Source organism: Carassius gibelio, chromosome A20 (assembly GCF_023724105.1).
Source record: "Carassius gibelio isolate Cgi1373 ecotype wild population from Czech Republic chromosome A20, carGib1.2-hapl.c, whole genome shotgun sequence".
NCBI lineage: Eukaryota > Metazoa > Chordata > Actinopteri > Cypriniformes > Cyprinidae > Carassius > Carassius gibelio.
In genome coordinates, this window is record NC_068390.1 from 14,959,675 (window position 1) to 14,975,414 (window position 15,740).

General features: G+C 38.2%; 1 protein-coding gene across 10 annotated transcripts in view; it reads left to right on the plus strand.

The window, feature by feature from the left end:
• The window catches only part of LOC127938773 (protein furry homolog-like), a 98,265-nt gene that overhangs the window by 73,695 nt on the left and 8,830 nt on the right, over window positions 1-15,740 (plus strand). For 8 of the 10 annotated variants that reach the window (XM_052535635.1, XM_052535626.1, XM_052535628.1 and 5 more), the window contains 14 exons: window positions 405-499; window positions 608-1,242; window positions 1,345-1,613; window positions 2,404-2,544; window positions 2,943-3,143; window positions 3,613-3,774; window positions 3,886-3,960; window positions 4,039-4,215; window positions 5,382-5,576; window positions 6,787-6,969; window positions 10,179-10,561; window positions 13,210-13,417; window positions 14,144-14,293; window positions 14,440-14,538. In XM_052535635.1, the coding sequence (XP_052391595.1) occupies window positions 405-499; window positions 608-1,242; window positions 1,345-1,613; window positions 2,404-2,544; window positions 2,943-3,143; window positions 3,613-3,774; window positions 3,886-3,960; window positions 4,039-4,215; window positions 5,382-5,576; window positions 6,787-6,969; window positions 10,179-10,561; window positions 13,210-13,417; window positions 14,144-14,293; window positions 14,440-14,538 (2,973 nt within the window). The remainder of the gene's footprint in view (window positions 1-404; window positions 500-607; window positions 1,243-1,344; window positions 1,614-2,403; window positions 2,545-2,942; window positions 3,144-3,612; window positions 3,775-3,885; window positions 3,961-4,038; window positions 4,216-5,381; window positions 5,577-6,786; window positions 6,970-10,178; window positions 10,562-13,209; window positions 13,418-14,143; window positions 14,294-14,439; window positions 14,539-15,740) is intronic. The other 2 variants (XM_052535629.1, XM_052535631.1) reach the window with 1 other exon arrangement.

Sequence of the window (15,740 nt, forward strand, 5' to 3'; positions counted from 1 at the left end):
GCATTCACTCTATTGAATAAATACAAATTTTAACAAATTAATTTTAATATAAATTTAAATATAATGTATTTTTCTTATGAAAAGTTTGTTTTAAAAAAATTATATTTTCTGACATAATTTTGTGTCATATCATAATTTTGTGTCATATCAAAAAAAATGATAATGTAAATATAAAATCCCTGGGTCCTTCCAAGATTCGTTCTTACTGTTTCAACAAAACATCATCTACTTTAGTCATTAAGATTTGACCTTTATTTTAGATTTAAATCAGTGTTCATGTGTGGCCCAGTCAGACATGTGAAATTGCTTTCACCTGGACCAAAACTCTCCCGCACTGTTCTCAGGCCTTGCTAAGCGTTGATCTCTAAACAGTCCTTATCAAACATTTCATCTGTCTCTTGCAGGGTTTTGTTATCGAGTTGCTGTTGACATTAGAGGCTGGTATAGACACTCTGGCTGAAACGATGAAGAACTACGACCTGCTCACTGCACTCTCACAGTAGGATTTGCTCTGCTACAGCAAAACATAAAAACTTTATTTCCCCTCAAATACAGCACATTATTTTACCCATATAACCTTGAGACGCTGTCTCCATTTTCCTTATAGCGCTTCCCATGATCCTCTGCAGGGCACCAAGTTTGCCAGTAACAGGAAAAGTACTGGTCAGCTGAACCTTGGCAGTGGAAGTTTCTTGCATGTCCATTACAGCCACACTCGAAGCAACTCCCTCCGTGCAAGTCTGATGGGTGGACGCTTGGGAGACCGCCACCGCAGCAACACCCTTGATGTAGCCGACCGGTTGGGTGGCAGCCACGGAAATCTAGCCCGCACACGGAGCTTATCATCATTACGAGAGGATGGGGTCCGTGGTGATGGAGGAAGTGTAGTGGGAGGAGGAGGAGGATCTGGTGAGGTGGTGCCACCAACTGACCCCACCAACCTGATGGCGACGGTCTTCTGGATTGCAACGTCACTACTGGAGTCCGATTATGAGTTTGAGTACTTGCTTGCACTCAAGCTGCTGAACCGACTGCTGGCCCAGATGCCCCTGGAGAAGGCAGACAGCAGGGAGAAGCTGGAGAGAGTGCAGGCCAAACTGAAGTGGTACAACTTCCCCGGCCTCCTGACGCTCTTCCTGAAGGGTTTCACTTCAGCTGCAACGCAGGAGCTCACCATTCACCTCCTCAGTAAACTCATCACTGTGTCCCGACTCACACTCATAGACCCCTCACAGCAAGCAGGTGTGCCCATGTTCAGTATCAGTATCTGTTTCAGTATCGGAGATTTCGATGAGAATTCAGGGTGTTTCCAGATATTTATTTTCTTAAATGATTTCTTGTCAGGTTTTCCTCTGAATGTCCTGTGCCTGCTGCCGCACCTGGTCCAGCACTTTGACAACCCCACAGGGTTCTGTAAGGAGACTGCTGATCGGATCGCCAAAGTTTGCGCTGAAGAAAAGTCAGCCACACTGGCCAACCTTGCACACATGATGAGTCTGTACTCAACGCACAGCTACTCGCGAGACAGCACCAACTGGATCAACGTGGTGTGTCGCTACTTACACGACTCCTTCTCTGAAATCACCTTTAACCTGGTCACATACCTAGCTGAGGTGAGATAATTTTGATTGACGGACAGAGTCATACAGTTGGAAATAAACTATTGGGGTACTGATGAGAGGTTAATTAGATTAAAAGTATTTTCGAGTTTTTCAGAACGCGATAAATCTGCCACCCTCTTTAGTTTACAAATTCTTCTAAGGAATTTAGTTAAATTGACCTTGGTGTGAATTTTTTTAATTTTTAAATGTTTAATGTTTTTAGATATTATCAATTCTTTATTTATTACACTACATTTCAAAATTTGGTTGTATTTAATTATTTAAGATGTCTCTTAACCTCATCAAGGCTGCATTTATTTGATCAAAATACAGTAAAAAGTTATATTATATGAAATATTATTACAGATTAAAATAATGGTTTTCTATTTTAATATATTTTAAAATGTATTTTATTCCTGTTATGGCAAAGTGGAATTTTAAGCAGCCATAACTCCAGTCTTTATTATGAATGTTGAAAGCTGCTTAATATTTTTTCAAGATTCTTTGATAATTAGAAAGATCAAAAGAACACCATTTATTAGAAATTTTGTTTAAAAATACATATCAAACTCCCTTTTAATAAATTGTATGTGTCCTTGCTGAATAAGTATTATTTTTATTTATTATTTATTATTATTTGTTATATGTTTATCTATTTACACACTTCTCATCTGCAACACAATGATGGGGTCTCAAGCCACATTTTTTAAATCAGAACTGTGAACCGTCATATAACATGGTGTTGAAGTGTGTATATATACTGTATATGTAATCTCTTCCCCTTTGACCTACTCTGTTGTAGTTGTTAGAGAAGGGCTTGAACAGCATGCAGCAGTGTTTACTACAGATCATCTACAGTCTACTGAGTCACATTGACCTGTCTGCTGCTCCTGTCAAGCAGTTCAACTTGGAAATCATGAAGATCATTGGCAAATATGTACAGGTCTGTGAACAGCTTACCCTTTCTGCTGTCAACACTACTTGGAACATCAGACCCTCCAATGATTTATTTCAGTATGCCTGTCACATTTTAAGAGAATATGAATACAGAGGATTCCATGTGAATTCCTTTATCTGTTCTCCATTTCCTGTGGGTGTGTTTGAAGTAAGGGACAATGGACTTTGCTGTAGTATATGTTTGTCTGTATGAAAGGCCTGGGAGCTGTTTGCTTTGTGAAGCTTTGTGATTAACTATAACCTGCATCATCACTCTCCTCTTCTGTGGTTTTTATTGAAGCTTTCCATCTCGTGAGTCACTCGAGGTTAATCAAGAAAAAAAGGGGAGGCATGGTGAAAAATGGCTCAAGTCTTTTGGTGTTTGTTGTGTGTGCGTTGCTACAGAGCCCTTACTGGAAGGAGGCCCAAAACATTCTGAAATTGGTGGTGTCCCGCTCTGCAAGTCTGGTGGTTCCTGATGAGGTGCAGCGCTCCTACAGCATGGAGTCGACCAGCTCCCCGGAGATCGCTTTCACACGCATATTCAACAACTCATCTAAGGAACTGCCAGGAAAAACATTGGACTTCCACTTTGACATCTCAGAGGTCTTCAGCTATTTTTATTTATTTAATTTTTTATTCACCAATTTTTTTTTTCATATTTTCACAGTGACTTTTATAATGTTACAAAAGATTTATTTTCAAACAAAGGCTGTTCTTTTGAACTTTCTGTTCATTAAAAAATTTCATTTCCATAAAAACATGAAAACATTTATACAAATAAGCATTGTTTCTTGAGCAGCAAATCCATATATTCAAATGATTTCTGAAGGATCATGTGACACTGAAGACTGGAGTAATGATGCTGAAAATTTTGCTTTGCATCACAGGAATACACGTTAAAATGTATGAAAATTAGAAAACAGCTTTTTAAAATTTTAAAAGTCTCTTACCAGCCCAAAATGTTTAGGCTGGTTTAAGGGTAATGGCTAATGTAAACCTGTTGTAGTTTCAAACCTTTTTAAACTCCTCTTAGTAGCTTTTTTGACACTGTTTTTTAACATTTGACCTACAGACACCTATTATAGGTCATAAGTATGGAGACCAGCGAAGTGCAGCAGGGCGTAATGGAAAACCACAGGTAATTGCCGTGACGAGAAGCACCTCGTCTACTTCCTCTGGCTCCAATTCAAATGGGCTGGTGCCAGTCAGCTGGAAGAGGCCACAGCTCTCACAGGTATTGTCACCTAATATGAAAATCTTTCAATTCTTAATGAACCAACCACAGCTTTGATTGCTTTTTTATTATAACTCTTATTTTAATGGTGATATTGCTATCTGCTTCCAGAGAAGAACCCGTGAGAAACTGATGAATGTCCTATCTCTGTGTGGCCCAGAGTCCGGGCTGCCTAAAAACCCCTCTGTACGTTCTCCTTCTGTACTCATTGCATTATCAGGTTACACAGTTTTAGTGATGGCTAATTACACCTCTTTTCTGTAGGTGGTGTTCTCTTCAAATGAGGATTTGGATGCAGGTGACCAACAGACCAGTCTGATCCCCACTGTAGAGGAAGTGACACGGGAGGAGGAAGTGCAAGCGGAAGATGCAGGAAGTGAACAGCAGTTTGGTGTCTTCAAGGACTTTGACTTCTTGGATGTTGAGTTGGAGGATGGGGAGGTGAGCACTGATGCTCTGGGCATGTTGCCTCATCTTTTGATAATTAACAAACAATCCTCAAGTCTTTTCTTGTAAGCATCTCAGATAGGGATGCACCGATGCCATTTGTTTCAGAACCGATCCGATACCAGCAGCTTTTTTTTTTATTATTTTTTTTTTAATCAGTGTAGAATTTTTATACCTCAATGCTTGTTGACCTGATCATCACAGTTTTGTGTGTTAAACACAGTCTACTAAATATAGATAAATTAATTGTACAGAAAAAAAAAAAAAATCATATTCAATGACAAAAAACGTGCATCTTGTCAGTAAAGCTGGTTCTCTAAGCAGCAGTAAACTCCATCAGGTGTGTGATTTCCCATAGAGCAGCTGTTAATACACGGAGTCTTGTTAACTGACAAGCTGCGCAAATCAACGCCGATGATGAACATGCATTTGTGCAGCTTGTCAGTTAACAACGACAAATAAACAGAATCGTAAACGTACCATATCGGATTTGGATCGGTCTTGTGTAACTGATACCCGACCCGGCAGGAAATGGCAGTATCGGAACCAGTACCGATACGGAGTATCGGATCGGTGCATCCATATTCTCAGAACTGTTTCATGTTTCATCCTCAACAAAGAGAGTCTTTGTGTGTTTGTATTTCTCTGACATCACCTGTGTCCTATGTGTGCCTCCACATTATCTCTGTCTCTTAACTCTCCCTAACACTCTTATCTTTTTTTCCTCTTTTGCGTCCAGGAGCTTCAGGTAAGTTTTAAGCAGTGTTCAGGGAAATATTTGTGTTTTAATCTATAATTGATTGGCATTGTCATTTAGTAAAAAATTTGCCCATTCAGAAGTTTCACAAAATGAAATGTGATTCCTGCTAGCCAATCAAGTGGGATTGTTTTGATACTTGTGGCTAAAGAGGGTCACAAGTACATGGATGGTGTAAATGAACAATTTTCAATCAAGATGGAATATAAAGCATCTTTTAAATGGTCATTGTTGTGTTGTTCCCCATGTTCACCGACCCCACTGTGCTCTGAGGTCATGCGTATTGTATCGTGTTTTGAATAGTGATTTCATTTAATTTCTTATCCTTTATTTTCTTTATAGTTCACATTGCTTGCAGTTAATCTGCTTTGCTCTTATTGGCTTTCTCCTGTTCTCCCTGCAGGGGGAGAGCATGGACAACTTCAACTGGGGTGTGAGGCGCCGCTCTCTGGAAAGCATTGACAAAGGTGACACCCCGTCTCTGCAGGACTGCCAGTATTCCGGCAGCACACCCAGTCTCATCCAGCCGGAGGACACCGATGAGTCATCTGAGGAGGAGGTACTGAGTGCTAGCCAGATTCTCACCCGCTCCAACCTCGTAAGTCCCCTCTCCTCTGGGCCCCCTCCACACAGGGGACACTGGCATGGTGTGTCTGTGCGCCAAATTAGGCTTAGACGCTGCCACAGCCTAAGTAGGTGGGGTTAGATGCTTGCTTTCTGCATAACCTACACTTCCAGTATTTTTAGACAAGTGCCCTCTGTACTTCTCCCAGCCGCCCAACTAAGCCAACTATTCATTTTTATTACTTCAAAACCCTTCTTTGATCCTTAATTCAATTTTGTTTCCCTTTTTTTATTTGTTTTGGGTAAGTATGGTGATGGGGACCCATTTTTTCCATCTTTTTTTATTAGACAGGCTAATTTTAATACATTGTAGCTGTTTTGCATTCTTATACTAACTTTGACATTGCTGGAATACTCTACACAACTTTTACAAATCTGAACACATTTTTAAACACTAGGCATTATAAAGTTGCCGACATTGTAAATGGTTGAATGATTAGGGCTGGAGATTACACACTAACAGGCTTTTACGTTTTTCCGAAATGCAACAAACTCACGTAGAAACGTAAGCAAAAATCATACAGGGATTTTCTGTGAAATCCGTCAACTCTGACTGCCCAAAATCAGCAGACTGCCTCGACAAGAATTGGTTCATCCAGACTGCAAAATGTGTAGTTTATTCCAGACTATAATTTCACATATTTTAAAATGTTTATTACCTTAAAAATCAGACAATGCTAAGGAATATTCCTTATGAGCCTTTCTTTTTACTTAAACGGCTTCAAATAGTATTTCTGAGTCAATGTTTACTATGCGCTATGAACTTAATTTTTCTTTGTCGTTTTTCTCTCTAACCTCTAAAACGTTATTTTTCACCCTTTCGCTTGCAATGGGGCATGAGCCGTTAACGCAAAGCATAAGAAAACAAACTGATCATTTAAACGCTGCTGAGTGAATGTCATCTTCCTTTTCCTGTTTTTGTCTCTTTCCTCCTATACTGTTTGAATAAGACTGAAAGATGAAATGTAGTTGGTCTTGCCAGGCTTACGTCATTTCTCTGGCATGTCGCATGTTGTCATGATATAAGATGAATGAAATATTATATAGTACAGAACTCTGGAACTATTGTCCATTGAACAGCTATAGGTGCATGCAGCATAACACTTAGTTTAGGCAGAGACTTCTACATGCTTCATTCTACATGCTCATTTTTTACTATTGATTCATTTTTCCTTTTCATGCAGCTTAATAGTGATTCAGCGACTGATGATGCCATATCCAATCATATGGACTCCCTACAGCAGTCGCAAGAATCCTCCAGTAGTGTCCTGACCGAAGAGGCCACACCTACCCCACCGCTGCCCCTCCCAGACAGCCCCACCCATGAGACCACCCACTCTGACAGCAGTAGCAGCCAGCTGCCTGAGGTGGGATCGATCAGGAGTCTCAATAAATTGTGGTGCACGGGTGCTTTTTAGCCATTTGCTTTTTGCTCTCTTATGGAGTGAACTAGTGCTGTTTTCTTACCTATCAAATTCCCTGTATCATCCAAAAGTGTCAATTTCAAGCTTTTAATGCAGACTTTGCTGCTAAAGTGTTTCTGGAAAGTGTTGCATTTTGAACACTGGGCACTATCTGTTTCCTGTGCCGAAATACTGGCACGTGCTCTCTTTTCCTTGCTTTATGGGATGCTTGTCATCATTGACATTAGATGATGATTGACTGCTATGTGGGGGAGGGGCTTGCTTGCCTGCTTGATGTTTGATTCGGGGAGAGATTATCAAAGACATATATACACCTCAGGCCTGCTGTGCTAGAACTACCTCAAATTTGGTCCCAGAAACGTTGAAAAACACAGACGTTAACACACTTTAGGCTCTGACGAAGACCACTCACTTCTATCCATGGACCTGCAACCTCATTGTGAGTATTAGTGAAAGCCATTCTGTGAGGTTTGAAAGGCTGAATCCCCAAACATGAGTTTTATGTGCATTTTCTTTATTTTGTCCATTTGCATTACATCATCCCCTGACTGTTTTACACTGACTGAGATTATATCTGGAGATATCAAATGATCAGTTTAGATAGCATCTGCAACAACTTCCAGAAGCAAAGGATGAGGACAAACAGGGAATGTAGAAAATGAGCAGAAAGTAATGTGTGTTGAGTTCATCCTTTCACATCCCTGTTAAAGGAATCATTCACCCAGACAATGTCATTGTTTACTCGCCCTCATGTTGTTTTTCAGTGGAACACAAATGAGGAAATTTTGAAGGATGTTCATGCTGATTTTTTCTCCATAGAATGAAAGCGTCACCACGTGCTGTCAAGATAAAAAAAAAAACTACAAAAAGAAGAATAATTATCATATTATTAGTCCATATTATTCATGCATTATATTTCATGTCTACTGAATCAATATGATAGCTTTATATTATAAACAGACTGAAATTCTATCTTAACCAATGGATTTCTGTTTTTGACATTGTTTTAATATGTGAAAGCTACATTGGATGGGAAAGCTTTCAGTGAGTTAACACTACATTACTGTTCCTTGTGAAAAGCCGGTGTATGACTTTAAAAGACTTTTAATATAGCAAACAAGTGGTTGCTTCCACTTTTATGGAGCTTTTTTTTTAATCTCCTCCTAGTCATGTTATGCTTTCATTGTATGGAAAATGCAGTGTGAAGACTCTTCAAAGTATATTTTGTGTTTCAGTGTCATGCATTTCGAAATGGCATAAGGGTGAATAAGTAGCGACTCATTTTTTGGTGAACTATCCCTTTAAATCGAAGAGCATGCAATGCTGTAGTAACGAAGTAAACAAAAGGCACAGCCCGACTGAGAGAACATTAAAGACTGCTAACAAGCTTAAGCCAGTCATGTTACTAACACTATAACTTAACTAACTGTGGATATCTGAAAATTTTGTTTTCCAGTTCATTTGGTTGATTTTAAATGATGCAGTTCTATTCTAGAAACATTTTCTTTTTAGGATGTTCCCGCAGGTCAACCTTCATACACACAACAATCACTGTTCATATGGTTTTCAGTCAAAATGAATCTGTGTGTGTCCCTTGGTCACAATTCATAGCAGAATACCCCTCCTGTTGATGTTAATGAATGAACAACTTTTGATCAGGACCTGCTCAGTCCAGCCAAGACCAGCCGAGTCCAGTCTAGTCATACTTCAATATCAACTCAAGGGCATCTCGCCTGTCATTCTCCAGCTCTTAGCGTAATGAGTCCAGATAAAGCCATCCATAGTCTTACTCATCTGCTTGGCCACCACTGCCAAGAATGCCTAAAAGCTTTCTCTAATACCACCTCTATGGCTCCACGCCACCCTCCCTTCTCCTCTTAATGCATTAAACTCATAAATAGAACAGAGGAGAAGAAAAAAAGAAACTCAAGTTTGTTTAATGAGATGGTTTATTTTTTTCTCCTATGTATGTTTGAATAATACATGAGTCTGAGATGGAACTGTTTGTTCCCAGAGATGTTTTTACCATCATTTATGTTGTGTGCTAGTATTTAACGTAATAACATCCATTATACTGTACATCTCAAAGATCTTGAGGTTAGAAGACTTTGTGACACTGAGGTCGTGTGATATTGTCAACCATTGCATGGTGTATGTGATCTCCAAAAATTTGAACCTTAAACCACTCAGTTGTAAGTAGTGGTCGACTGATAATATTGCTAATATTTGACATTTTTATTTAGTCGGCATCATTGATGTCTAATAAGTGTTGGAACACAGGATCTCTCTTTCCCATCTTTATTAGTTTACTAGGGTTAGTTTTTAAAATTATTATTAATATAGTATACAGTGTATATAGTACATTTTATGTAAAATAAATTTAATTGCAATGTGTTCTTAACCATTTTTAAATTAAATGCAAGCAAGAATAAATGGATGGATATCTTGCATATCTCGCCTTAAATAATGACAATTTCATGTTTTCAAGGTTTTTTTTTTTTTTTTTTTTGTGGATTCATGAAGTCGATCATAAAACTAGTCATAAACTACATATTAAATTACATGAATATTGACTTATGCAAGTATCCTTGGAGTCTTGATTAACAGATACGTAATGAGGCTCAGGGTAAAGCTGTCTTCCCATGAATTTGATTGATTTTATAGTCAGCTGTTATTTAGCTCAGTGCTTTTATGTGATTCATGAATGCAAAATGCAGTGGCCCATTTAATTTAGATCCACTGATGTCACAGGTTTATTCCTCAGCTGGTCTCATTTGCATTACAAGTCAATGGTGAAAGATTAGCCCCGTACCATTATTGATTTTTCCTCTCAGAATAGAAGCACTGAACGCGTAAAGCAAGGCCATTGTGAGTGGCGGTGCTTAAAGGCCCCTTGGTGATGTTCACTCTAAGTTTAATGTTCAACACTTAGCCTGAATGTGGACCAAAATAAATAGTCCTTTTTATTTCCGTAAAAATAAATACAGTTTCTACAGCTACAGCTCTGGAGTGTTGTGCTTACTGCACACACAAAGATTCAAAGATTTGTTGTGTATTATTAGAGTATAAAGGTATTTATTGTCCCCCAAAATACATGTTGCCCTCTTTGCCCCAGTCCTGACTGCTCGTTATTGTTATTTTTACAACTGCAGGATGCGAGTGGAACTGCAACGGATGAATTAAGCAGCAGTGTCAGTGAGGATACGGGGTTTTGCAGTGCCCCTCCTTTACCCTCAGACCCCCCTGAGCTCTGTGACTTACCTGACTCCCAGGACCCCACCTACGACCTGGACCCAGCGCCCCCTCCGCCACCAGCTGTTGACAGCCCGCCTGGATCCCTCTCTGATGACGAGCCGTTGCTGCCACCCCCTGTCATAGACTCCACCTCGGACTCCATGTGTGAAGAGGAGACCGTTCTGCCCCTGGCTCTGGACTCGGGCCCCGATTCAGTATGTGAGGAGGACGTGACGCTAGCTCTGAAAGAGCTAGATGATAGATGTGAGGAAGAAGAGGCAGATTTTTTTGGCATGTCCAGGTTAGTCTGTGATTTCTGTAGTAATCATTAGGGGTGGGAATCTATGGGTATCTCACGATTCAATTCAATTACGATTCAGAGGCCCACGATTCGATACAATTACGATTAATGTTGCTTCGATGCATCACAATGTTGACATACAACCTGTACATCTATTAGGGGTGGAAATCTTCAGGCACTTCATGATCCGATCCGATTCTGGGAGTCACGATCCAATTCCAAAACTATTCTTGATCTGCATTTTTGCCCAATTAATTCTTCTGCTGTGCAAATAAATCTTTTACAACTTTAAATCTTAAACAAAATTGCAGTTATATGCTTTTTTATATTTGAAATCTCTTTGTCAGTACTGTCATCTTAAAAATATAGGGTCTGAATCTTCACTGGTTTCATAATTCAGTTCAATTACGATTATCATTATCAACTCAATATCATTTTGCTTCACATTCTCAGTTTTCAATATTACTGCACATAGCTACATTTTCATATAAATTTTATATAAAATGTATTTTGTGCAAAATTAACTTTTTATTATTATTATTATACAAGTTATGACCAAAGCTCGCACAAGCTCTGCTGATTTGTTCGCAGTCACTGGTTTTTGAATGCAGAAAACTCTATCAGCCAGTTTTGACTGATTAATAATCTCTTTTTTTTTTTTTTTTTTTTTTTTTTTTTTTTTCGGTTTAAAAAGTCATTTATTTTCAATAAATTATCAAAATATTTCAAAAGGTTTGCTGCATGGTAAAAATACGCTACCCGTGTATATAGGATATATATATAGAGAGAGAGAGAGAGAGAGAGAACTTGTATAGCCTATACGTTTTTTATAGAGAAAAAAATATTTCATTCAGAAATAGACATAATGCAGACACAAAATGTTTACAAACATGAGGCTATAATAAACATAGGCTATTTTGTATAATAATTTGTCATTCAAATACATCGCGAATACGGAAACTTGGATTTTGTGTCGAATGAGAGACCCAATGTTCGTTTCAGTTTCGTTTAAGCCTAAATTAATTAGTTTTAGTTTTTTCGTTAATATTGCTATGGCTTCTTATATTTTTAATTCTTGTTCTTTTCTAAATACTGTTAATTGAAATGATTTGTTGTGGAGTGAGGGGAACTAAAATAGCCTAGCGGAGCTTCTCAAATTTCCCGGAAGCTGAACAGTTTTCATTTGCTATATTAACCTCAAAATAATTCTTAGAATGAAATTTGAAGTCCAACTTTCGGACGCATATACAGTGTTACTTATTATACATTTGCTATTACTCTATATTCTTTATATTAAATAATATTTAGGCTTCCAGATACGTCGGGAACATGGAAACATTTGGATTCATGCTGAAAGATATAACTGTTTTTATAATGTTTTTAAACATTTAGCTTTAGACTAAAGGCATTTTAGCATTCATTATTTCGGAAGTAATAGGGCTAATAAAATATTTATTTTTTTTTTTTTACTTTCAAAACGCAATCTTATAATGTTTTTTTTTTTTTTTTTAACAATTTTCTTTTTCTGCTTTCAAGCCCTGTATGTAAATAATATAGGGCTTTTCTAAATTGTAATATGTACACGTTATTTTCTTAGACTGCTCATTAAAGATTAGCATTCACACTGCAAATACGTTGTGGTCATATGCATTTCTGACTTCCTCAAAAGTGATTTGAGTGACCAGATCACAAAACGTTCTGGACCCCATTTACAGCTGTACATATAACCGTTCACTTTGTATCTTTAGACTTTTTTTGCTCTTCATTGTACAATTTAATACCATTCAACATTGCTTATCTTCTGCCGTGAATAAGGAGGAGTTTTATTAATGCTTTGAATGGTGATCTCATACTTGGCAACATCATTGCTCTTGAAGGTCATCCATCTATACGAGAGCACATCAGAAAGTGCCCCCACAAACTCACTTAATTCATTCTTATACACACTTACTCTGCAGTGCTATATATCATCCTCTTAGCCCTGATGTGTCCGGCTCTATCATGATCGATTAATAAAAATTATAAGCAGTGATTCAACGAAGGGCTCTAATTAGATTTTTGCGCAGTGAGGGCCTTTCTGTTCTCTTCCTGGCAACTTTCTAAGCCTGAGATCCAGTAAGCAGAAAGAGAGCCCATAGAGTGTGAGAACCGCTCTTGTGCGGCGCAGCAGTGAGTGGGGGAGGGATGGAGTGAGAGAGAGGGAAAAACAGACAACGTCACAAACACAGCGGGAGAATTCAGGCTAACACGTGAGGAGAAAAGCTCGGAGAAGGAACGGTGAAAACAGAGAAACAGTGAAGGGAACGATAAGAGCTTTAAGTGAAGATGAAGGCAATGTCTTCCACATCTTTCAGCAGCACTGGTCTCAGATTCTTCTATTCGGTCTGCTTCATCAAGCTCTTCGGCCCTACAGGCCTGTAAGTGTGTGTTTGTCTGTTTGTGCTTAATGTTGTGTTTCTGTGCATCTGCCGAAGATTTGGATCTCTGCAGCACAGGACATCTGCAGTGAGAGAGAGAGAAAAGAGGGAGATCTTGATAGAAAGAACAGCATGTCTCTGTTTACGTTTTTCTTTCTGAATGATGTAACGCTTTGTGTACTTGCATCTCTATATGTGTCTGGGTCTAGCTCTTTCCATCTCTGTTCACAGTCAAGATGAGGGTGATGCAGACGGCTTTCCTGAACTCCAGGCCTCTCCGCCTCCGTCGCCCTTTCTTTCGGCTATTTTGGCAGCATTCCAGCCCGTGGCCTATGACGACAAGGAGGAAGCCTGGCGCTGTCATGTCAACCAGATGTTGTCAGACTCAGATGGGTCTTGTGCTGTTTACACCTTCCATGTGTTCTCACAACTCTTCCAGGTAAAAATGAGATTGTTTGTGACTGTGTACATGAATATTAATATACAGTTTTCTGCAGATGAGCTACAGTAAAAATATTTGGTGGTAGTAAGATTTTTTTTTTATTACTTTTATTCAGCAGGTATTAATTAAATTGATCAAAAAACAGTTATAATGTTACAAAAGATTTCTGATAAATGCTTTTCCTTTGAGCTCTCTAATTATCAAAGAATTTGGAAATAATTGTATAATGGTTTCCACAAATATATTAAGCAGCACAACTGTTTTCATCATTGATAATATAAAAAATATATCACTTTTTATATCACTTATACTTATATTATATCAAAATATCACTTTTTTATTTTAACTGTACAATAAAGAAAATCTTACCAAACAGATCATTTTTGAATAGAAGTCTACTTAAGTTTATAAAAATGTTTAGCATATTTTTCTTAAATCATCATCAACACATTTCTTTTCCAACATCTCAAATCACCATTTTAAGCATTTTTGGAAGGAGTTGTCAGACTCCACTTTCTAGCCATACAACTAATTTAATTGCTTGTATTTTATGCATCCTAAACACAATTTTTTATTTCATAATCAAATTTGTGATGAGTCTGAGATGTGATATTTAGTATTTATCTTAGTATTTTAGAGATATTTACCATAGCTTGTTATTTGACTGATTCATAGCTTGGTGTTTTTCTGCAGTCCTGAGTTGATTCTCTCCTGTCTCTTTAGCACATTCAGAGGAAATTTGACTCGATTACCCATGCCTCAGTACGATTCCTTGGTGAGGGACTGCAACGAATGGGAAATCAGTTCCTAAGCTCTCTAGAGGTCATGACCTCCTGCTCTCAGTGTCCTACAGTCCTACTGGATGCTGAAACTGTGAGTGTACACTCACATCTGAAAATGACACCGCTTATTGATAGTTGTGTCATTACTTAGCTGTTTACAAAGATTATATCAGTGCCCAATCTTTTATCTATATGTGTGATAGTGTACAATAATTTAGTAAACGGTGTGTGTTTTAGCTGGTCTCCTGTGGGCTCTTGGAGACTCTGAAGTTCAGTGTGTTGGAGTTACAAGAGCATCTGGACACTTACAACAGCAAGAGAGAAGCAGCCGAACAGGTGAGATGCTAACTTCAGTAATATTGTGGTGTTGTGTGTTTGTTTGTTTTGTAGCCATATGATGTCTTTGAGTAAGGAACAAATGCAATTGCGAAATTGAAGTTACTTGCTGTAAATATTTCTTTTAAATCTGATGCAATAATGAAAGAATGCCTTTGGTTCAATTTAGGCAGAAGCAGTAAACTGATTTTCAGCTTTGCCCAATTCCTGTGCAGTTTTTTAGTTAAAGTTTAGTCTTATGCAGGGTTCCCACGATTCTTGAAAGTGCTTGAATTAAATTTGAAATCAGTTTTGTTTATGCTGATATTTTAAAAATTGTCCAATATGTGCTTCTGTCAAAACAGAACAAAACACGAGGGGGTTATCTGTTTGATATCTGACGCGATCGCACGCAGCAGCGCAAAGCTGATTCTGTGCTTGCTTGATCTAATATATATATATATATATATATATATATATATATATATATATATATATATATATTAAATGTTGTAGATTTAAGTAGCAAATGAGAATAGCTAAAATCAATGCATATATTTTGCGGGTTGGGGCGGGTAAAGAAATTGTAACTTTATTTGTGGGGCGCGTTGGGGCAGGTCATTAAAAACAAAACAACAACAAAAAAAAAAACATATTGTAGTGTTGGGCGATATGGTCATTTTTCAAGTCAGATCGGATCGACGATACACGATATTATCGTTCATGGATGGAGCAAGAGAGAGACTCTTTGTTCTTGTCATAGCATAACTATTTGGTGTTTTAAACCCCGCAGGTGCCCAAGAGAGCCGGAATCACCAATAATGCAAAAAACAAAAACAAAAAAAAAACTTTTAAACATACCGATAAACTAACATTAAATATAAAAATACTGTATTTAAAACAGCTAGTTCATATATAGTTGGACGCAACTGTCATATCACGCATCCTGTGACAAATTTGCCGCATCTGCGCACGGAAGTTATCAGTCTAAATGTTCTGCAAAGTCAGTCAACGGTGAAAATCAATAGTAGATTTCATTTGAAGTCGTGCGTGTGTGTGTGTGTGAAATGCGGTGCTGAAGAGAAATAGCTGGGCAGTTTGATAGCTGAATCATAATAGGTCGCCTCATAACCTGCGGGTCGGGTTAGGGCGGGTAAGGAAATTTTACTTTATTTGCGGGGTGGGCTGGGGCGGTCCAAATAATTTCATAAAAGCGGGACCCG